Source organism: Tenrec ecaudatus, chromosome 11 (assembly GCF_050624435.1).
Source record: "Tenrec ecaudatus isolate mTenEca1 chromosome 11, mTenEca1.hap1, whole genome shotgun sequence".
NCBI classification, from domain to species: domain Eukaryota; kingdom Metazoa; phylum Chordata; class Mammalia; order Afrosoricida; family Tenrecidae; genus Tenrec; species Tenrec ecaudatus.
In genome coordinates, this window is record NC_134540.1 from 37,503,633 (window position 1) to 37,527,383 (window position 23,751).

The 23,751-nt window shown below is 42.2% G+C and overlaps 1 protein-coding gene across 2 annotated transcripts in view; it reads left to right on the forward strand.

The window, feature by feature from the left end:
* The first annotated feature begins 8,468 nt into the window (after positions 1-8,468).
* DIAPH3 (diaphanous related formin 3) overlaps positions 8,469-23,751 on the forward strand; it is a 576,438-nt gene continuing 561,155 nt past the window's right edge. For both annotated transcript variants that reach the window (XM_075563000.1, XM_075563001.1), the window contains exon 1: positions 8,469-8,708. In XM_075563000.1, the coding sequence (XP_075419115.1) occupies positions 8,631-8,708 (78 nt within the window). In that variant the 5' untranslated portion in view covers positions 8,469-8,630. The remainder of the gene's footprint in view (positions 8,709-23,751) is intronic.

The window sequence follows — 23,751 nt, forward strand, 5'->3', positions numbered from 1 at the left end:
CTATCTCTGCTTCACCTTCCTGATGACAAGCCACATGGAGCCAAGCTGACAGCAGCCAGATCTCAGTGATGCTTCTCCTGCCATTGGATCCATAAGATTGCACCACCGGCCTATGATATTCCTGCATTCTGCATCATTGCACGTGGCTCTGTGAGATAGTGAGAATGAAGGAAGACCCTGCTATATCACCGAAGGTCTATACTGTTAGTCTTTCTTCTAGCCTTCCCCAAAGGGACCTGCGGCCTTTCACAAGAGTGACTGTTCATTGAGGGAAAGGAAATTATCAAGCTTTTGGGGGATTACTGGACACTGGCTCAGAACTGACATGAATTCCAGGAGACCCAGAGTGGGGGCTTATGGAGGTCAAGTTATCAATGGAATTTTAGTTCAGGTATGCCTCACTGTCAGTCCAGTGGCCCCCCGGGCCCATCCTGTGGTTATTTCCCCAGTTCCAGAATGCATCATTGGAATAGACATATTTAGTAACTGGCAGAACTCCCGTATTGGATCCCTGAAATGTGGAATAAGGGCTATCATGGTAGGAAAGGCCAGTGGACACCATTAGAACTGCCATTACCTAGGAAAATAGTAAACCAAAAACAGTATCCCACTCCTGGTCTGTAAACTGGCTCAGGTCTGAGAATTGATTGAGCGATCGTGTCTGTCTATTCTGCTGTTCACCTGATCTATTATTCTTTCACTTGTACAGATCATGTAAATATTTAGTAGGTTTCCCATCTATTTCATTCCTAGGGACACCGTGGCTAAGTAGCCAATGCCATAATTCCACATGAGACAGGTTGCTTTGATTACTACTGAAACCTTGTTGTCTATTATAACCACGCCCACCCTGTCTCTGTTGACTCAGTGCTGACACCTGCCCTGTACCATCATGGACACCAATCAGCCCCATTGTGGGCAAATGTTGGAGTTCGTTTAGGGCGGTGCCCACTGTTAATCCTGGTGCACATAAAATAGCAATTACAGGAGTCTTAAGAGATGCTGGGGCCCACTTCACAAACTTGTTCCGTATGGTTGTGGTAAATGGTATGTCCTCAGGACACCCCCTTTTGGGGTCTATGGAAATATCCTGATAGATCCATTCCAACATACCAATATCTCTAAGCTTTTGGATGCCTTCCTCTACAGTGTACCAAGGTAGGTCAGGTACTTCAAGTTGGTCCAATCTAGGCTATCTGGCAGTCCATGATTCATTGAACCAACCAATAAAGAATTGGATCCTCTCTTAGCCTCTCCTGCACAGACATTGAAAGAAGAGTCTGTGCTTAGGGGTCCCATATCCAGAAACTCAGACCTGTCTAATATTACATTTCATGCACCAGTATCCCACACCCTTAGTAACCATTCCTAGGGATATTCCCCAGGCTTCTGCTTGTACATATTTGAAAACTCAAGCAGATCTTTGAGTATAGTGTGATTCTTCTTAGGTATAATCATCTCAACCTCACCTTTAGGAGCTTTCTGAGACTTAATTTTAGTGACAGGTCTAGCAGAAATAATGGGTGGTGAGGGTGTTTCTTGGGTCCTTTCAGCATCTCCCTCAGGCAAAGCTACTGATGCAGCCCCACCTGGCACGTAAACTTGAATAGTTTGGCTAATCTGCTCAGGTGTGGATTGTTAATTAATACTTTCAGCTGGGAGGGGTGGATCTATTGGTTGGGGTGGGTCAATTGCTTCTAAGGGCTCAATATCCTCTTCTTCTGGATCATCAGCCCGTATGTTCCCATCCCATGTTTCAGGGTCCCAACTTTTCCCAATCAATGCCTTTACTTTGGTTTCAGACACTGATCTAGATCTGCAATTCAGCTGCCATTGTAATTCAGCCACTTGCATAATGAGACTCTGGACTTGGTTCTCACAATGTCAGCTCTGTTACTAGAGGAGAGAAGGCTCTCCTTTGCAGCACAGATGGAAGTTTTCAAATCTGTGTCTGCACCTGAGGCGCGCTTTTGAGGCTCTGAGAGCATCCCTCCCCTTGATCACACTTTCCATTGTACGAAGGACCAGCCAACCAGCTTCCCTATACTTCTCATCCTAACAAAACTCCTGGAAAATATCAAACATACGATCACTCAGAACCTCTCCTTTAACCCGCACCTTTAGGTATTATCTTTGCTATTTCACACCAGGATTAGTAAGTTAGCAGACTTATCCATGCTTTGGGATGTTGAAGTAGCATCACTAGTGTTAAGACTAGTCAGGCTGGAGAGCCAATTTAAGAAGCCCATATTTATGATTTTATTTCTCTAGAAGCACTCCTGGTACCAAAATGTATTAGACAGGCTTCTTTAGAGACATAAAACCAGATTGCTGATAATTATATATAAATAAAGACAGTTAGATATATAACACAAGAAATGAACTGTTAAATTATATACAGACATATATAATACAAGAAATGAACAGTTAAATTATAAAGCAGTACAAATGACTCAGTGCAACTCACTTCCGTGAGAGAGTTGTGAGACACTGGCAGTCCTTCAAGTCTCAAGACTGACAGTTAGTCCTCTGTAGAGAGATCCAGGCTATCCCAGCACAGGCAGTAAATAGCAAGGCAGGTCACCAACTGTCAGCCAGGTCACCAATAGTCAGTCTCCAGCTCAAGAGATGTAAATTCTGATCGTGTGGTCTTAAAGGGACCTCAACTTGCAGGGACACAGTCCACAGGCTAGGCATTCCACAGGTAGTGTAGCCTGTAAATTGAAGCACAGAACAAGCAAGGCAGCCACACACTGGTCCGATGATTAAAGAGCAAGAGACAAGAAAGGTGAGGCTCACTGAGCTATTTATCTCTCTGCCCTTCGATTAATCCCACTTGTGTTTATCGGCCAGGCTGGCACAATAAACTATCTCACTCTGTGAATCTGAAGAGGAGCTTATGGATTTGTATTGGACTTGGATGTGAGTTGGACTGGGCTGGGATGTTTTCTCCACATAAAACTACCGCTTGCTATAGAGCTCCTTCTTAAACATACATGAATGTGTCTGCATTTATTTCTCTGTCACTGGCCTAACACAAAGATAAGGCTGTCTGCTCCTACGTATGAGGTCGAAGCGACTCCATGACAGTGGGCTTTGGAGATAAAACATGCGTTAATATTTTGGTAGGCTTGTTTCAGATTTCTTCTTAATAATTAAAACATTTATAGAAAAGTGGGGGAAGGGAGACATCGGACGGACAGTGTAAGATATGACAAAATAATAATAATTTATGAATTATGAAGGGTTCATGAGGGAGTGGGAGCTGGAAGGGAGGGGGAAAATGAGGAACTGATATTAACGGCTCAAGTAGAAAGCAAATGTTTTGAGAATGATGATGGCAACAAATGTACAAATGTGCTTGACACAATGGATGTATGTATGGATTGTGATAAGAATTGTATGAGCCCCCAATAAAATGATTTAAAAAAACCCTCAAAACATTTATAGACGCTTTAGCTAAGAGTATCTACTTCTTGTTGGTGGTGAGAATGAGGTTAAAACTGGAGATCCCCTTGCAGAGGGGTCTAGGGGAGATGAGTCAGTCAGGGTGCGACGTAGCACCGATGAAGAATACATCTTTCCTCCAGTTCCTAAATGCTTCCTCCCCCACAACTACCATGATCCGAATTCTACCTTGCAAATCTGGATAGAGCAGAGGATGTACACTGGTGCATGCAGATAGGAGCTGGAGACACAGGGAATCCAGGGCAGATGATCCCTTCAGGATCAGGGGTGTGAGGGGTGATACCGGGAGAGTAGAGGGTGAGTGGGTTGGAAAGGGGGAACTGATTACAAGAACCTACATGTGACCTCCTCCCTGGGGGATGGACAACAGAGAAGGGGGTGAAGGGAGACGCCGGATAGGGCAAGATATGACAAAATAACAATCTATAAATTATCAAGGACTCATGAGGGAGTGGGGAGCGGGGAGGGAGGGGAAAAAGGAGGACTTGATGCAAAGGGCTTAAGTGGAGAGCAAATGCTTTGGAAATGATGAGGGCAAAGAATGTACAGATGTGCTTTATACAATTGATGTATGTATGGATTGTGATAAGAGTTGTGTGAGTTCCTAATAAAATGTTTTAAAAAAAAGAATGAGGTTTAAATAATAAACATACATAAATGTACTTATAAGAATAGAAATCTTATGCAAATAAATTATTTTCACTAATGCCTTGCCATTGAGTTGAATTTTTAAAAAATTATTTTACTGGGGGCTCGTACAACTCTTATAACAATCCATACATCCATTTATTGTGTCAAGCACATTTATACATATGTTGCCATCATCTATTTCAAAGCATTTTCTTTCTACTTGAGTCCTTGGTATCAATCCTCATTCCCCCCCTTCCCCACTCCCTTCTTCCCTCCCTCATGAACCTTTGATAATTTATAAATTATTATTTTTTTCATGTATTGCACTGTCTGATTGAGATGAATTTTTATGACAAAAATTTCAAAGTGCTTTTTATAAAGCTTGAAAATAGATTCTAATAGCTTCTGTTTATTTATATTTAGTACCTTCTGCGTGACAAGGACATGAAAAGTAAAAAAATGTAGCCCCTGACATCTGGGAACTGTCCTGGCAGCTAGACCTCAGTGTTGTTAGAAGCTGGCCTGACACTCCAAGCTAGGCCTGCTGGCCATAAACCATCTCACAAAACATCCACATTAAATGAGGTCACCCTGTGACTGTGAAGTGAGACATAACAAGACAGCTTCCTAATTTTATCTAAGCACAGACAGCAAGGTCACTTTGCAAGCCACGAAATACCAAACATTCGTGTCTTCCAACTAATGTGATGACTGCTACTGCTTATCAATTATACTTTTAGCTTCACTCTTGTCTGCCTTGCTTCTGGAGAAGATTTGTTGATCAGCATTGAACTACCCGGGATCCCTGACAGCACAAATCCAGAGCCACACTTCCTGCTCTGATTCTCTGGGCTATGCCCCAATTCACCCGACCCAAACCGAAATCCTCCTAGTCCGAACCCCGTCCTGAGGCATCCCATGGTTGTTCATAGTGCATGTTCTCAATCACCCTGAGTAACAAACCCAACTTGTGGAACTGCAAGGTTGTTGGCTCAAGTGCACCGAGTTCGTCCCGAGAGTTTTATATATGCGATATCATTTAAGACAAGCAACGCCCTGCTTGGTACGTAGGTCTTATGTATGCATGCACTATTGTTGTCATCATTACCCACCACCCATTGCCAGTTTGCTGTACTGTAGTAGCTTAATGTTCCTGTGGCATTTAAAGCTCTATCACAGGAATTTCAAATATCAATGAGGTCACCTTCGTTGCACAGATTTCAGTGGAACGTCTATATGGAGTGAGACTAGGAAGAAAGGGCTGGAGATCTAATGCCCAAATTTAACCAATGGAAACCTTATGGATCACAACAAAACATCATCCGACTCTTTTGCTTTGAACAGGGTACCAGGAGAGTCCCATCTCTAGAGGAGGACCGCATGTTTGGTGAAGTGGAAGATCATCAAGTGAGGAAGAGGCCTTGGAGTCACGGATTGGCACAAGAGCCACACGGTAGACTTGAAAATGCCATCCTGGTTCTCTCGTGCTACCGCACAGAAATATCCCAAGTGGAAGCTTTAATAAACAGCAGTTAATTTTTCTCACAGTTTGGGAGGCTCTTTGCAAAACTCACTGACATCAAGATGATTCCTTCTCACAATGATCCCATGGGGCACAGTGGAACTGCCTGTCTAGGCTTCAGAGACTGAACATCTTACAGGAGTAGAAAGCACCTGTTGAACTTCAGGTTTGTAGCCCAGTGAGTAACTCATGATGCTTCCTTGTCTACAGACTAGAAGTTTACATTCAGGGTGTGGGTCTATAAACTCAATTCTGACTCAAGCAATCCTATTTAAGGTTTCTGACACTAGACATCTTTATGGGTTCAGATAATCTCATCTTGCTCCAGAGGAACAGCTGGTGAGTTTGAACTAGCCACCTTGCAGTTAGCTATGCAGTGCTTACCCCACAGCTCCACCAGGCGTCCTTAAGGGAAGGCTTTCTCTTTCTGACTGCATTAGGGGAAGGTCCCTGTGGCTTTAAGCTTCTGCTCTTGGGCAATCTTCATGCGACATGGCATTTCTTTTCCATCATCTCTGTTCACCTGCTTAATTTCTTTTATATCTTAAACGAGATCAACTTGAGGTATCTTAACATAACAAAGACAACTCTCTCCCAAATGAGATTATACCCACAGGTATAGTCTCTTATGCCACAGGTATACTATATAAAACATATTTTGGGGAACACAATTGAACCCATAACACACGCCAGTGATCGTGATGATCACAAAAGACCAAGCAATGCTTTATTCTGGTCTCGCACATGAGCTTGCCATGACCCTGTACAGGCCCATCTAGCTAACTTTTATTTGTATCTTCCTTTTACAGATAGTCAAAGGAATTTAGCCATCTGCAACATCACAGAGCTAGTAAATAGCAGGAATAACATTCTTATCTGGGTTTCATTGTCATCAAGACAAAAGAAAGTGCAATTCTCCTGACCCTGCTGTTCTTAGGAATCTTCCCCCAGGTCAGATGTTCTTTAAGGATAGAAGCTAGGACAGAGAGGCTGGTACAGTAAAACCACATGAAAATAAATTTTAAAATGACTAAAAACAAAAACAACAAAACAAAAATAAAACCCAAATAACAACACACAACCTGTGTGGCACTAAAGTCCATTTTCTGAACTCTTGGGTCACTATCCAATTAGCTAGGGTTATATCTTTTAGCAAAATCTGTACTGCATGTCTACCAGTGTCTTAGGGTGGGAAAATGGATTAATTTAAGCGAATGGTTCAAAGAGAAAGATGACTTTTAAAGCAGAAGAAAGTACCCTGGCAGGTGAGCCAACTGTTAACCTGGCTTCTGTTGCCATTCATTAGAAGCTTGACCTGGGGTATACACACCAAGCTCTTTTGCCTGGTTTCAGTTCAAGGCCCTTTTACCATCAGCCCTTGAAGTTTTCCACACCTCTTGAGCTGGTGCTACCTGGAATGCCCTTGATCTCTTTTTGGCCTGATGAAACTCTCCTTCCTGGTGCTTCTGAATCTGCACCTTCAGCTTTCATCTCTCACTTTTTGACCCCAGACAGGCTTACAATGATTGCTACAACATTCACATTATTTTGTCATTTGTGTGTTTGTGAGCCACACATTCCATCAGAAGCTTTGCCAAGTAGCTCTATCTGATTTATTTTTTAAACTTTTAAAATTGTGATTTGGGTGAAGGCTTCTGCTCAACAATTCATACATGGTTATGACATGGGCTGTGTTTCCCACAATGTCACAGCCTCCTTCCCACCTCATCCTTTTCCTCCTTCCTTCCTTCTGTGTTGTTTGGGGGCACATGCTGCCCGTTTGATCTCACAGGTTTGATTGCTCTCCTGAGCGTGTACCTCCACTGTGCTGTTGGTCAGAGTACAGACCTGAAAGCTGAGTCCTGGTGTTGAGTTTGGTTCCGAGGCTGGTGGGAGTCTAAGGGCCACAGCCTCAGCGGTTCCATGAACCCCTATCAGACCAGCAAGTTTAGATTTACGTATTTAAGGGTTTTTGAATGTTGGTCCTCATTTCACCCCAGTCTCTCCAGGACCTCCTACTTGATCGCTCTCAGAGCAGTGGTAGCCAGGAACTAGTTAGGTTTTCTGGACCCAGGTCATGGCATCTGGAGCTCAAGTGGACCAAGTGTCTGTGCATTTCTTCATTCTTAGCTTTGGACAGGATACATCAATATCTGCATCCTACATGGCCAGATACATCAAAATCTGCATCCTACATGGCCACTCACAAGCTCTTAAAACTCCCGCGGTCTGTACTCAGCCAGTAGGACGTTGAACATTGTCTACAATTTGTGAACCATGTCACGTCAATTGGCTTTGGTGCCTTCAAAGGCTCGTGTCTGGGCCCCCAAACCCAATGGCTCATTCCCTTAAGAGGTTTGATTATGGCTAATCGGTCCTCATAATTTTGTACCCCCTATATGTTCTGCTATACTCAGGAACATATTGAGACAGCACACGTAAATACAGGCGCAGAAACATCCGGTGTCAAACCGGTATCTGTCCGTGGGCGCAATCCGTGGGGCCCTGGCATTCAATGACTATCTGGAGCAGTAGAAGTTTTGCTACGTCATGGACGCGGTCTTGTCCTGGTGGGCACCGCAGCAAGCCCGGCTGCTGAACTCCTCTTCCCGGCGGCCACCGCACCGCGGGGTCCCCTCAGTGCACGGTGGGGTCCCCTCAGTGCACGGCAGGTGAGTTCACGGCTAGCGAAGCGCAGCACCCATTTGGCAAAAGCCAGCTAAATCCAGGAAAGTGACTTCCGGTCGCCGGCCCGAGGGGCGGGGGCGCGGTCGCCGTCCCGGTCCGCGGGCCCGGAAGGGGCGGGGCCCGGCGGTGTCACCGACCGCACGGCCCGCGATTGGCGGGCCCGGCGGGCGGGCGGGCGGTGGCGGGAGTTTTCGGAAGCGTCCGGGAGCGGTTGGCAGGCCCGGCGGGCGACTCCGGCCGGACCTCGCGGTCGCGTCCCGTCCGCGTTCTCCGGACTCGCGCTCGCGGCGGGCAGCGCGCCGCGGTCTCGCCCCTCGGCAGGATGCCGCGCCGGAAGGACCCCCCGCCCCCGCCCGCGCCCCGCGGGCCCGAGGAGCCTGGCGAGAAGCGCCCCAAGTTTGTAAGTGGCGCCCTGATCTGGGGAGGGAGCCCCCCACCGCGTGGATGGACGGCGGGTCCCCCGCGTTGCTTCTGCTGCGACTTGGCGCGCAGCCCAGGCCTGGGGTCCCGGGGTCGGGGCTACATTTTGCCCCGGGCCTCCAGTGCTGCCACTTTATTTTAAAGTTTTGTGTAGCCTCAGGACACCTTGTGACAAAGATGCTGATCATCTTATCATCTTGTTTCACCCCGCCCCCCCCCCCCCCGCGGTTCATTAAGGGGATGTGACCAAGCCATTCCCCAGGAGGTTCACATGCTCTAGGGGGGCATGGCATCTCTTCTAGGGGACCTCTCCCTCCCCTCAGCGCCAAAGGCTGAGACGTTAATAAAATGCACTTTTAATAGGAACACCTCATTTCCTGCCTAAATGCCAATGCAGGAAGCGCCTTGTAGAGCTGATCCAACTTTCCAAGCTGTGGCAGCTCATTTTAAAACTTGGCGGGCAGTGTAGTCACGACTCAAGAATGTTTTGTTTAGCTTGGAAAGAAGTCTAACTATTTGAAACCAGTTATTCCAGTTGCTGCCCTGACTTTCTTTAACACTCAACAGAAGTGTCTTAACGTCTGTAACATGATTTTGTTGGTACTAACTAGTGGATAGGGTCTGTTTGTGAATAATCACTTAGTCGGAATGTAGATCTGGGGTGAATCCAAAAAAATTTAAAATCAAATGCTGACACCCACATTTCGAAAAAAAACACGAGTGAGTGATAGGTTTGGGAAAGCATTTGAGTGATTGGTGAAATTTTACACTACAGCACGTGTCTTCAATAGACAATTAAAAATTGTGATAAACCTAATTAAACTATGGAGCCCAAAGGAAGGCATCAAACGTTTACAAACCAGGAGTGGATCCATATTTAGGTCTGATTTCACTGAATTTCCATTAGGTGACTTGAGTTCCACTCTTAGTGTAATCTTTCACTTCGTATAACTTTCAGGTAAAAATGATAGGTGTTGACTAGAACTCAGCTATAAAATGAGGAATAACATGGATGAATTATGCCAGATTAAGTATCAAGATGGCCATAGGGATGGCAAAATTTTACCTATTTTTAGTTATTTAGCAGGGGCATCATATATATGTATACACACACACGCATCATATATATGTATACACACACACACACTCACTTGATGACTGCTGTCACGTCAGAACTGAGGAATAAATAGTATTGGGATAACTTAGCAATGAAAGAGCTTTCTCAGTATGAGAAAAACCCCCTGGGACAAAGTCTCCTGCTTTATTACTCTACTCTCTTGTTTAAGAGCTAGTCTCATTTTATCTCATTTGTCCAGAATACTAGGGGACTTTTATAAATTTGTAGCAAAATGAAATAAAAAGTTAATAGATTTTCCCACAAAATTTTTGAAGTTTCCGCATGCAGTCCGGAGGTATGCGTTGCTGTGACTCCTTCTCAGCAAGTAGACCATATTCAATAGGTAATATTTGTATTCATAATTAATAGTTGTTGTTAGGTTCCATCCAGCCCTTTCTGACTCTTAGCTTCCATAGGCACAACAGAATGAAACACTGCTGGTCCAGCACCATCCTTACAATTGTCTGTGTCTGAGCTCATTGCTGCAGCCACTGTGTCCATCCATCTCCTTGAGGGCAGTCCTCTTTTTCACTGAGCTACCCTTTATCGAGCATGCTGTCCTTCTCCAGGGACTGGTCATTCTCTTAGACAAAGTCTTGCCACCTTTGCCTCTAAAGAGCCCTCTGGCCTTACTTCCAAGACTGATTGGTTTGTCCCGTTAGCACCCCACAGTACTTTCAATACAGCACTACAATTCAAATGCATCGGTTCTTTGGATCTCTGAACTGACTGCTGCTTTCATGAGCATTGATTGTGGGTCCAAGAAGCCTATGCTCCATTTACATGATGTTACCTATAGATACAGTTGCGAGGATTTTGGTCTTGACCTAGAATTGTAATTCATACTGAAGGTTGCAATCCTCTTCTTCAGCAAGTACTTCAAGGCCTCCTCACTTTCAGCTAGCAAGGTTTGATGTCCTGGAATCCCGTGAGATGATTTGAGGTCCACTCCTGGTACTTTCACATCTTATATTTATCATAATCATCGAAGACTGATTTGTTAAAAGGCTTATTTGCAAAGATGTCATGACATCACAGATGAGACAATACTTTCAAGGTAGCACATTTAAGGTACTGTGTTTCTTTTGTGATAGCATTTGATTGTACCTCAGTTGGGTGGCTTAAACCCACCAGCTGTCTGCTCCCTAAAGATGTCCAGCTTGGAAACCCTACATTCGGGCTGCTCCAAGTCAGAATTGATGTGATGGTGGCAGTGGGTTTGGGTCTTCCTGATTAATTTAGAAGGAATTTGGACTACTGTGTACACTTGAGTATAAGTTGACCCGAAATTTCAAACTGAAAATTTCAAAAATTTACTTTAAAATTTTCAGTTTGGCTTATACTTGAGTATATACGGTAATGTTGCACTAGTTTCTTGTTTACATAGTAATTTCTTTAGCTATTTCTTCTAGTTAACTGCTTTTGCCATAATTTAAGCATAATTTTCCATTTAATTTGTTCATTGGATGTTTAATTTTAGCAGTTGTATTTTTTATTACGTCTTTGAAAACCCCATTGGGCAGTGCTACCCTGTCACATGAATTGCTGTGAATTGACAATCAATGGGAAAGACTCAACAACAGCGTACTCACACCAGGCGCTTCTCTCTTGCGCTTGGTGATCTTTGAAACCCCATGGCTTGATTTTACCCTGTAGGATTCTTGGAGGCTACTATTCGAAATGCTTTTCTTTAGGGCTGCTCTGAGTCTATTTTCAACAGGAATCTAGGGGTACCGGTGGTTTGGGACCACCTTCCATTAAGCTGGGCCCTTGAGGGGCCGGATCTTAGGCTCAACTCTTTTTTTTTTTTCAACTCTTTAACTTTGATCCTGGCTGAAGGCTCAGGGTCTCAACCTCAAAGCTGCTTTCTGGGTACCACTTTCTGCTCTCAGCTCCACCTGATAATTCTTGCTTTTGGGGTGAAGGATACCTTAGAGACTATTCCTCATGAGATCCCAGTAGGGGTTCAAAAATTTTGTTCTGTCGTACATGGCTTTCTCTTGATGTGGTCTGAATTGATGTTAGCCAAATTCTTTTCTGTACCTGCTCATTATCCAAGCCTAAAACAGCCTCTTTTGACTTTCTGAAGACATGTAGATTAGTGCTTGGAAAGGCATAGGGGTGATTTAGGTGTTTGGTGTTTTGCACGTTCTGCAACCACGTAAGCTGGTAGCAGATTAGAGTGCTAAGCTGGTCACTTGCTCCTGTTATAGTTCAAGAAAGCAAAAGCTCTGATACCTACTAACATTCTGTTTTAATTTGAGTCTGTGTTTTCAGGATTTATTTTCTACTGAATGTGTACTTGTGGGCTTCGTGTTACTAGTGAACTGCTTATAAAAGCTTGGATCAACCCCCTTTTCCCTAAGCATACACCCATTCTTGACTTCCTGAAGGCTTTAGGTTTCAACGACCTAATCACTATGTGAAAAGCAGTGTCATGGAGGATGATCATATTAGAGTACAAAATGAAGGATGATTATGTCATTACTTTCAAATCACATCATGGTATAACTGTAAGACCACTGAGAATCACAGCCCAGCCACGTCGACACGTTAACTTAGCCATCAGAGAGAGACAGCCTTACTCTTGCCTCTCACTTTGGAGTTGGTTATTGGCATATGTATCCACAAAGTAGTTGGATAGTACATTTTTTATGATTGTTACAAATGCAAAGTGACAAATATTGGGATTGTCCCTAAGTAAGTGAGAAGTAGGTATATGTAAGACTAGTAAAAATTAGTCTGTTCGAAAAGGGGGTGAAGGGAGACGCCGGATAGGGCAAGATATGACAAAATAATAATTTATAAATTATGAAGGGCTCATGAGGGAGTGGGGAGCAGGGAGGGAGGGGAAAAAAGAGGACCTGAAGCAAAGGGCTTAAGTGGAGAGCAAATGCTTAGAAAATGATCAGGGCAAAGAATATACAGAAGTGCTTTATACAATTGATGTATGTATATGTATGGATTGTGATAAGAGGTGTATGAGCCCCTAATAAAATGTTAAAAAAATTAGTCTGTTCAAAGAGTGTGATAGTTTGGCTGCATCATGAATCAACTGCACTATGAAGTTACCGTTATGTTTTCAGTACAATATATGTTAAGCAGTGAGTTTTGAGATGTTGATATAGCTTCTGGGTAATTGGATGCAACCTGAGTAGGTAGAAGGGCATTGCAGGTATGTGTGGAGACTGAAGGTTGAAAGAATTCTGTAGGCTCATTGAATTTGGTACCTTCCCTAGGTCACATCCTCAGTTCCTGGACATGAGTCCTAGAACAATCTTCAAGAGTTGCTCTCTCAAAAACAAACACACTGCCATTGGGTCAATTCTGACTGATAGTGACCCTAATGGACAGAGGAGAACTGCCCAGTGGACTTTTGAGGTTGTAAATATTCATGGAGCAGTAAGTCAACTTTCTCCCACTGAGTGGCTGGTGGTTTTGAACTGCTGACTGTGTGGTTAGCAGCCCAACTACACCAGGGTTCCTTTCCCAAAACCCAACTCACTGTCATTACGTAAATTCTGACTCATGGTGATCTTCAAGGACAGGATAGAACTGCCCCTGTGGGTTTCTGAGACTTCTAACTCTTTACATCTAGCTATTATAGGAGTAGAAAATCTCATGTACCTTCCAAGGAGTAGCTGGTGGTTTTGAACTGCTGTCCTTATGATTAGCAGTTCAACTTGTAACCACTACACCACCAGGCCCCCTAGGGCTCCTTTACACGTCCTCTTACACAAAGCCTCTAAGTGCTACATGCTTACCTCCCATTGCTCTGAGCGTCATAGAGGACACACAGTGGTGACCGCTAGAGCCAGAGGAAGAGTGGGACACGTGACTTATAAATTAGCTGTTGCAAGTTGAAGGTTGTCCTGGTTTCTTAGTGCTGCCGTTACAGAAGGTGTATGGCTCCACCAGCTTTATTTTCTCACAGCTTAGGAGACTGCTGCTTTTGCATAATGCCGAGTCTATACCAAACCACCAAGGCCAAATAGGACAGAATTGCCCCACATGGTTTTCTAGGCTGCAGCCTTTCTTCTTCTTTTTTTTTTAATGTTGAAGAATTCCCTTTTGATTCCTATTTTACTTTTCATTTTTATTAGGAATGGATTGGATATTTATTACAAATGCATATTGATTTTGCTACATATCTCTTCTATGTTGTTTGATCTGATCATGTAATTATTTTCTTGTTTTATGTGGTGGATTTCATAGAGTTTTTCATCCCTACTTTGAATCTTACTTGGCTATATTATAGTCTTTTGTTTGATATGTTGTTGGCTTCTTTTGGCTAGGATTTTGTTGAGATTTTATGTGTATGTTCATGAGGGATATTGGCCTGCATTTCCACCTGATTTTGGTATCAGGGATGTGCTCATTTCCTAAAATGAGTCCAGGAGTATTCCATCTTTTTCTGTACGCTGGAATAACTTGAGTAAGAATGGTGCCAGATGGGGAGGGAGGGGGGGAAAAAAAAAGAGGACCTGATGCAAGGGGCTTAAGTGGAGAGCAAATGCCTTGAGAATGATTGGGGCAGGGAATGTATGGATGTGCTTTATACAATTGATGTATGTATATGTATGGATTGTGGTAAGAGTTGTATGAGTCCCTAATAAAATGTAAAAGAAGAAAAGAGAAAAAAAAAAAAAAGGAAAAAAAAAAAGGAAAAAAAAAAAAGAAAAAAAAAAAAAAAGAAAAAAAAAAAAAGAATGGTGCCAGACCTTTGAATGTTTGCTAGAATTGGCCAGATATAGTGTCTATGCCCGGCCTTTTGCAGGGAGTTTTTAGATGACCTGATCAATTTCTTTTTTGTTGTCATGGGTCTGCTCAAAATTTTTACTTCAGTCTGTATTCGTTTAGGTAGGCAGTATGTTTCTAGAAATGTGTCCATTCCTTCCACATTTTCAAATTTGTTGGGGTACATTCTGGAAACTGTTCTGTTAGTATCTGTTTCATTTCTGTTGGCTCTGTTGTGATGCCACTTATTTCATGTCTCATTTGTATTTTTTCCCTCATCTTTTCCTTTGTTAGAGTAGCCTGTGGTGTGTTGATTTTCTTTCAAACAACCAACTTTTTGTCATGCTGATTCCATTGTTTTTCTCTCGTGTATTTGTGTATTTCTGCTGTACTCATTCTTTTCCTTTGGCGGCTGTAGGCTCTTTTGAGTGTTCTTTTGTTATGGTTAGAGCGGTTGGGTATTGGCAGTATTTTTTTCTTTCTTCTGTCTTGATGTGTTTGTTTATTGCTGTAAATTGCCCTCTGAGCATGCTTTTGCTGTGTCTCAAAAGTTTTGGTATGTTGTGTTTCCATTCTTGTTTGAGCCAAGGAATTTAAAGTTGTTTTTTTTTTTTTTTTTTTTTTTTTACAATGGAGGAGCCCTGGTGGCCAGCAATTTGAAGCCACCAGCAGCTTCGCTGGACAAAGAGAAGCTTTCTATCCCCATAAAGATTTACAGTCTTGGAAACCCACATGGGCAATTCTATTCTGTCCTATAGGGTTGGATGAGTTAGAATTGACCTGATGACTGTGAGTTTAGCATTTGATTCTATTACTGAGTAAACGATGAAGAGGCCTTATGTGACTTCCTTTGGGTACACGAGGGACAAGGAGACTCCAATTACTCAGAAACCAAAGACTGCCACAAGGCAACGGTTCTCAACCTGTGGGTCGCGACCCCTTGGGGGGGGGGTCAAGTGACCCTTTCACAGGAGTTGCCTAAGACCATCCGATAACACCGCTCTTCTTTATCTCCAGGTGGGTACGCCCACATGCAGATACACCCACATGCGAGTGCCCGGCTAGAAGACTGTTACCCATACTACACTGTTTCAAGACAAATTTCATTTATTTGTCATTAGAAATAAATATTTCACAATATATAATTACATATTTTTTTGTGTCACCATGCTTTAATCATGTTCAATTTGTAACAATGAATATTCATCCTGCATATCAGATATTTACATTATGATTCATAACAGTAGCAAAATTACAGTTATGGAGTAGCAATGAAAATAATGTTATGGTTGAGGGTCATCACCACATGAGGAACTGTATGAAAGGGTTGCGGCATGAGGAAGGTGGAGAGCCTCTGCTATAAGGCAAAGATCAGACATGCCTCCACCCTCTATTCTGCAGTCAACTTTCCTCCCGCGTAATGCTCTCCAAATTCACTGCCCTCAAGCTGGTTCTGACTCACAGTGACCCTATAGGACAAGGGAGTTGCAGTCCCTTAGAGTTACTAACAGTACTTCTGTTACTTCTTCCCTAGGATCCCCGTTTGCATCCATCCTCTCTTCCTGTTCCTGCTTGCCCTCTGAGCTTGCTTTTGGCCACATGCTGCCCCTTTGGTCTTAGATGGTTGACGGTTCAGGAGGACGTTCATCACGAATGTTATTGTTTGCTTTACAGGCCTGTCTGTTCTGGGAAAGGTGTCCCCTGGAAGTGGGGTCGGTTCCAGGTTTGAAGGCTGTCACCACTTTTCTACGGCTCTTTCTCCTAGGAGGTTTCTGCTGTACTCAAATTACAGCTTTCACAGGTTTTGCTGGAGTTTAAAGCTTCAGTTATGTTAATTAATTTATTTTTCACTTTTAATTATGAGCTGGGTGAAAGTTTACAGAGTAGATTATACATTTTATATTCAACAAGTCCTCCACATTTTGTTTCAACTTATCCATTACAATCCCCTTATTTCTTCCATCACTTCTCCCACTTCGTCCCTGTTTCCTGTTTCCATTCCTCCTTCTGAACTTTCCCCTTGGTTAAATGCTGTCCTTTAGATCTTAAGTGGTCGATGATTCTACCATGGGCATGAGTTTAGTTACAGACCTGAATGAAGTGTGATTAAGGGCTGAACATGGTCTCGGGATTCCACCAGTCTCTAGCTGATTGATAAGTCTGGTCTCTTTTGTGATATTTGGTTTTGTTCCACATTTTTATCTTACTACCCAGGACCTCTAATGTGACACTCTTCAGAGCAGTTGGGAACGGCAGCCAGGCACTATCTAGTTCTGCTCTCAGGGTGGTGGCTACTGATGTGCGTATGTTCCATTAGCGGATCGGCCTAATTGTTTCCTTATGTCATTCTGTTGCCATCTTTCTTCTTTCCTCTGGATGGAGAGAGAACAATAGTTGCACCTCAGATGGGTGCTCACAAGCTTTTAAGACACCATTCACTAATCACCAAATAGGATCATGTGTCTAATTATGTGGGATTGATGGTAATTATTTACTTCGGTCAGTACAGAACCTGAAATTTTGGGTGTGATACACTTTTCGCTCATCGATATCTATGTTTGACCAATGTCAGTGAGTTCACTTTTAGGAGTGCTTATTGTATGCTGGCTTACCGTAAATAACTTAAAATCCGAACTCTTTTCCTCCTTATAGTAGGTATAATTGACGTTCTTTTACAGATTAGGAAACCGAGGAGCAGAGATTGGATTGCTTTTGGCCACAGTTGCTTCTGGCTCCAGTTGACACCCAGTGTCTTGTTAGGTCCTGTGGAGGAGATGAGCCAGTCTGGGTGCAGGGTAGCAATGATGAAACATACGACTTTCCTCTAGCTCCTAAAACTTCTTCCCCCTACTATCCTGATCCCAATTCTACCTTACAAATCTGGCTAGACCAGAGGATGTACACTGGTGCAGACAGGAACTGGAAACACAGGGAATCCAGGGTAGATGATCCCTTCAGGACCAGTGGTGAAAGTGGCAATACTGGGAGTGTGGAGGGAGGGTGGGGTAGAAAGGGGGAACCAATTACAGGCATCTACATATAGCCTCTTCCCTGGGGGATGGACAACAGAAAAGTGGATGAAGGGAGATGTCGGACAGTGTAAGATATGACAAAATGAAAATTTATAAATTATCAAGGGTTCATGAGGGAAGGGGGAGTGGGTAGTAGGGTGGGGGAAAATGAGGCTTACGTGGAGAGCAAATGTTTTGAGATTGATGAGGGCAATGAATGTACAAATGTGCTTTATACAATTGATGTGTGTATGGATTGTGATAAGAGTTGTATGAGCCCCCAGTAAAATTATTTAAAAAAAAAGAAAGAAAACCATCAAATTCACTTAAGTCTGACTCCACAGTACCTTGTATGTCAGAAGACTTGTCATTTTGGAAGATACACAGTGGTTTGGTCTTCTGGAATAACAACCATCATTCATCTTTTGTTGTATTATTTTCATAGTAGCCAGAAAGCCCAGCAAAGATGAAGGCGATTTCTGCACGCTTCTTTTGGAATGCATTTCTTGGTTGAGTCCTCAGCTGAAGGGATGCTTTCACTTCCCCGAGAGCTATGTTGTCAAGAACTGAAGATAGTGCTCTTCGTTGGTGGCTTCAGGCACTTGAGTTTTATTCACGTCACAATTGTACCTATGATCAGACATTGAGATCTTTATCAAAAGTTAAAAATCATTTTATTCAGGCTGTTCTTGTAAAGAAAGTGCTCAGAACTTTCCCAGACTTCCTTTCGTTTCTATCCTTCTGAATAGAGCAACAACAAATAAGTAAGGTTTTTGTTTTATTAATATGTGGTTTACCGGAAGAAGCAAACTATCAAGTGGTTTTTTTTGGAAGTTACATCTACCTGCTCAAAGCTGAATATATGTATATATAACTACTATATATACATATATTCAGCTTTGTGTATATATATATATATACACACATAAAATTACTTGCTTCTGGATCATTCTGGAGTTTTTCTTTGAGGGTTAACAAGGGTGGTGGTAAGGGTGGTTGTCTCAGATTTAGAGCAAGGCTTGATTGCTTTTTTCAGAGACTCATGTCTTTAATTATGAAGCAAGCAAACTGACAAACATTTATTACGCCGTGAAACCTTGCATCTCATCCAGTCTATCTTGCAGCAATTGCTTCTGAACAGATGTTACCTGAAACACCTTTGTGCAGTTGGTAGAATGCTAAAATTTGTCATGCTTTTATTATTGTTGTCTTAAATTAACTCTACTTTATGGCTTAACTTTATTGCTGTGTCCTAGAATCTTTATATATTTATTGCCTTATAAATTGGATTTAAAATTGGCTTTTCATATAGAATGTAAATTAACATGTGTATAACTTGTTTGTGCTTGCAGAATAATATGAGCACAAACTGCTATGTATTACACTAATGTAATTGTCTTTAACTCAGCACATAGCATCTTCCAAACCAGGAGAGAAATGAATGCTAAGTAATGTGCTTACCCTCACACTCTTGCTTGTTTATTCCAGAGACTAATTTGACTTTTAGATCTATAAAATATAGATTAAGCATAACCTTTTACTTCATTAGATATTAAGAATCAAAGCATGGACTTTCTTTGAACAGGATCTACAAAGGCAATTTTCCTCTCGGTAGCAGTAGGATGGCCTGGAATTAGCTTGCCGCTGGGAGTGATTTTCCCACATAACAAATCAAGCAGACGTTATTCACTTTGGGGAGACTGTAAGAGTTTTTTGGTGATGGAATATTCCTGTCACTAGTTAATTAGTGAAAACTACTAGGAATTGCTTGCCATAGATAAAGTTATTCTTCAAATGACCCTCTGCCTTCTTTCTTAGAGGCTTTTTTTGGGTGGGGGTAGAGTGACGGGGTGGGGTAGTGGGATAGGAAAAAGTGTTATGAATAGAATTTGTGAATTGATTTATTAGGCTCAAATCCAAGTTATGTCACTTATTAGCTGTGTGAACTTGAACAAGTTATATCACTCTCTCTCTGTGTTCAGTTTTCTTATGTGCAAAGTGGATTTTTGTGAAGATTAAAATAGAATATATGATGTGCCCAGAATAGAAGTACCTGGCTTATTTATAAGCTCTGTGTAAATCTATTTATTTATTTTTTTGCTCTGTATAAATCTTCAGCAGTTCGGTGGTGCTGTGGGTTAGGAGTTGGATTGCTAACCTCAAGGTGGGCTATTTGAACCCACCAGCTACTCCACTGGATACGATGAGACTTCTTTAAGGATTTATGGAGGGTCGATATGAGTCGGAATCAACTCCTTGGCAATTGGTTTGGGTATAAATATAAAACAGAAACAAAGACAAATGTACTGTTCCTGAATCTATTCTGGCTTATAGCAACCCTATAGGACAGGGTAGAGCTGCCCCTGTGGGTTTCCAGGACTGTACCTCTTTCTGGGAGCAGGAAGCCTCATCGTTCTCTGGCGGTGTAACTAGGGATTTGAATTGCTGACCTTGTGGTTAGCAGCCCAGCTACAACCTGCTGTACCACCAGGGCTCCTTGGTATGTAAATATTTGCTATTTATATGATTGTTGTTTTTGTTAGTATTACTTGTCACATAACTAAAAAGTATCTTAAGCCATTGTTGATATTGTACTGGATGGTTTAATAATAACTTTCTTAATCGGAAAAATCTTAATTTACTTGGAGTTTATGGAAAGGTCAGCAACGACTTAACATGATGACAATAACAGTGACAACAAGTGAGTTGGATCTGTTTCTTCCTGCGTGTGTGGGCAAAACCGTGCTGCTTTCTGTTCCTGTCCTGCAGCCTTATGGTTGAATGCCTGGAGCAGGCTCTTGAAGCTTCCTGAGGAGTATGTTGTTGATTTGTAAAATGAGGATTATGCATTTATAATACCCTAGTAAACTTGTAACTCAGCAGAGAAACTTTACAGTGGGAGCACTCTCAAGCTTCAAGGGAAAAATTCTTGTGCTACTCAATTGTGGACTTCCAATGATGGTAGAAATAATGCTAGATAGGAAGAGATGTAAAATTAAGTATAAGCTCATTATGCTTATGGAGTTTTATTTTTACAGCTCTACAGCTAAAATAAGTTTACATATAAAATCAAAACAAAACTAGAGAACCAATACAATTCAAATCACCAGGCCATTAATTTAATGTGATTGATGCTGCTGTTGTGCTAAAATCAAGTCGCTGTTATTGGCTTTAATAGTGGAAATGCGTGTGTGCACTTGATGTCCCCAAGTGGAACTAGACTCTCAGAGGCTGAGGGAGATCAGCACAGACTGACGCAATCAGAGATTGTGCCTCACGTTGTGGGTGGAGGCCTGTCACTGACCACCACCACTTTTGTGTTGTCACAGGGCTCTCTGACTTGAAACTGTGAATGAATGAAGTAGCGGGCTGTTATAAATCTGTTGGGCAGAGAAGCGAAATAGTTGTTTGTAAGTTTATTTGGATAACTTAGGTGAGGCTGCTGAAAATAATTAAGAAGAAATCAGAGGCAGCATCATCAATATCTATGCCCATTATTTTTCTCTTACACCTTAACTTTTTTGTAGTTGTGGGTACACGATTCCTTGAACGGTGTCATTCTGGAATTATGAACAGCCTTTTGGAAGTCGAAGCCTTTCTGAAGGGTAGAAACTTGTGAAAATCTACTGTGTCATGATGGTCTTTGGCCCTTCCTTGGCCTCACGATGTGGGAAATGCCGGGAGCAGTTCTACTCTGCCCTGTAGGCTTGCTAGGGGTTGGAAGAGACTGGACGGCAGTGAGTTTGGACCATGGTTTTAGGATACACAACAGCAGTGTGGCCACCAGAAGCACTCCGTTGCCTAAGGAAAAATTGGTGATTCGAACTCACCCAGGAACACAGAGACCGTTGTGACAGGACAGCCAAATAGCTATGGTCCAAGTCAGGTTTTCATTGGTTTACCCCACTAATCATTGCTATGAGTCTATTCCAACTCACAGTGACCCCATATAGGGTTTCTGAGAGTATGAACGTTTATAGGGAAGCAGACAAGAGGCAAGCTCCGCTTTCTCCCAAGGGCGGAGTGTTGGGTGAACCACGGTCTTAGCAGTCTAATGCCTAACTCACAGCCCTTCCAGAGACTGAGGAACACCCACGAGAGTGCCATAGCGCTCTCCAAGGAGGCCACTGCTAATTGTCTTAATAACACGAAGTGCTCGCGTCTTTTGGAGTTATGATGTAGAATTTCCTGAAATTTTTAGCAAGACACTTGAATTAGTTTAATTGTCTTGTTCATTTTATTATGAAGTGTCTTTCTAGGACAATGGGGAATTTAATACTGTAATTGTTGGAGTCTTTTGAAGTGGGCTGTTTATTTGGTTATCACAAACAAACTTAGGAATATTCAGCTTTTAAATGAAAGATTTGCGAATTGGTGACATTAATTGTGGACTTTAATATAGAATTAAGCTGTTTTTGTTTACCTAACTTGGATAGATTTCAATTCTGGATGACAATTACAATTTGTTTTTCAGTGGAAGATTTGACAGTCTGAGAAATGAACATAAAAAAATTGAACGCACATAATCTGCCTTTAGAAATTCATTGCGACAGTTTCATTTCATTATAAAAGGTGATGGTCTCCAATTAAAACTGCTGTTCTAACTTCATTCAGCCTCTCTTTGGAGAATATTATTTTGCTCTTATTGGTAGCTATCTAAAACTGCTGTGCGTGGTTGTGCATGTTTTCCCAAGTCTCTTTCTTTCTCTGTGGTGTCTGATATAGACTTCTGCTTACAGTTGGCATATGAATGTTTGGCTAATTGAAAATCTATGCGAAATTATTCTTCTAGCTTTATACTTCCAGGTTTGCTAATCTATTCCTTACTAATTTTTAATTAAAAAAGTTATTGATAGATCTCTGAAGTCCATTTCCTTCATGAAAGATTCCACTAATGTTGGGAAAGGACAAATAAAATTATTAGAAACTCTCTCGTTCATTGGAAAATACAGCCTGCCAACTGAAGGTTCTCCAGGGGCCTGGGAGTGTAGCTTTTGAGCTCCCCTCTTCAGCACTAACCTGAGCAGGATTCAATTATGACTGGGTGTTTTTGCGCAAGTTAATTACCCTCTCCACTGCACTCAGCATGCGTATCTGTAAAATGGAAATAGCCACAGTATTTAATGCTGTTGATGTGTGGAGCCCTTGAATTTTCATGCATGTTACCAATAGTCGTAGGCACAGTACCTGGCTTTGAGACTGTATCAATTATCTGGATCCTTAAAGCGGCTAGATGAAGATGTGCACCCTGTCAGCTCTGTTGATGCGGCTTTACAGCCGGCATCACACTGTGTCCATCATGAGATCCTCCCGCAGTGCTGTGAAGCACTATATTCACTCCTCGCCAACTTTCTCATTATTTGACATTTTGTATTTGTGACAATAGTAAAAAAACTACGGTGAGACTATTTTTGCACATTGATAACACATGTCTGTCAGTAGCAAATGCCGTATTGCAAGCTTGCTTAACGTTGGCTGTGATGGTTAAGGCTGCATGTCAACTGGGCTGGTCCATGATTCTTAGTCATTTGGCAGTTATGTAGTGATGTGATTTGACAGTTACATATTTATTCTCCATTTAGTTATCTGACATGGGCTTCTTTGATTTTCCTACAATGCTGCTTTTCAAATTGCAAACTGGTCTTTGGATCTTAACCATGTGGATAAGCAAGGAGTGGGTGTACTCTCTTTACCCTAGTTGTGCAACATGATAGAGCTAAGGCATGGAGAGAAAACATGGAGGTGCCACAGCTGCGAATGGGTCAGTCTGTATATGACCGCGAGCAGTTTAGTGCGTTCTTTAGTTCTCTCAGCTTCTGTACTAAACCTTTACCATTTTTACCTGCTTTATGAGCTGCTGACTTCTTTTTTTATAAGCAAAATTTTAAATTGAAATAGTAATATATGTACTTGACTATTAAAAAGTTCAACAGTGTACGAAGAATGCAAAGTGAAATTCAGTAAGCCCACCTTCCAGCCCAGACCACCAGTTTAGGTTTCTCCCCACACAATGCTTACTATTTTTCTTTTTGGTTTGTGTAACTTTTCAATGTCACTCTGTATATATGTGTAAATGTTTTCCCTAACTAATTTTTGCCCATATGGGAGCATACCGTAGCATCCACTTACTAGGTCTTAGAGATAGTTTTCTGACTCTT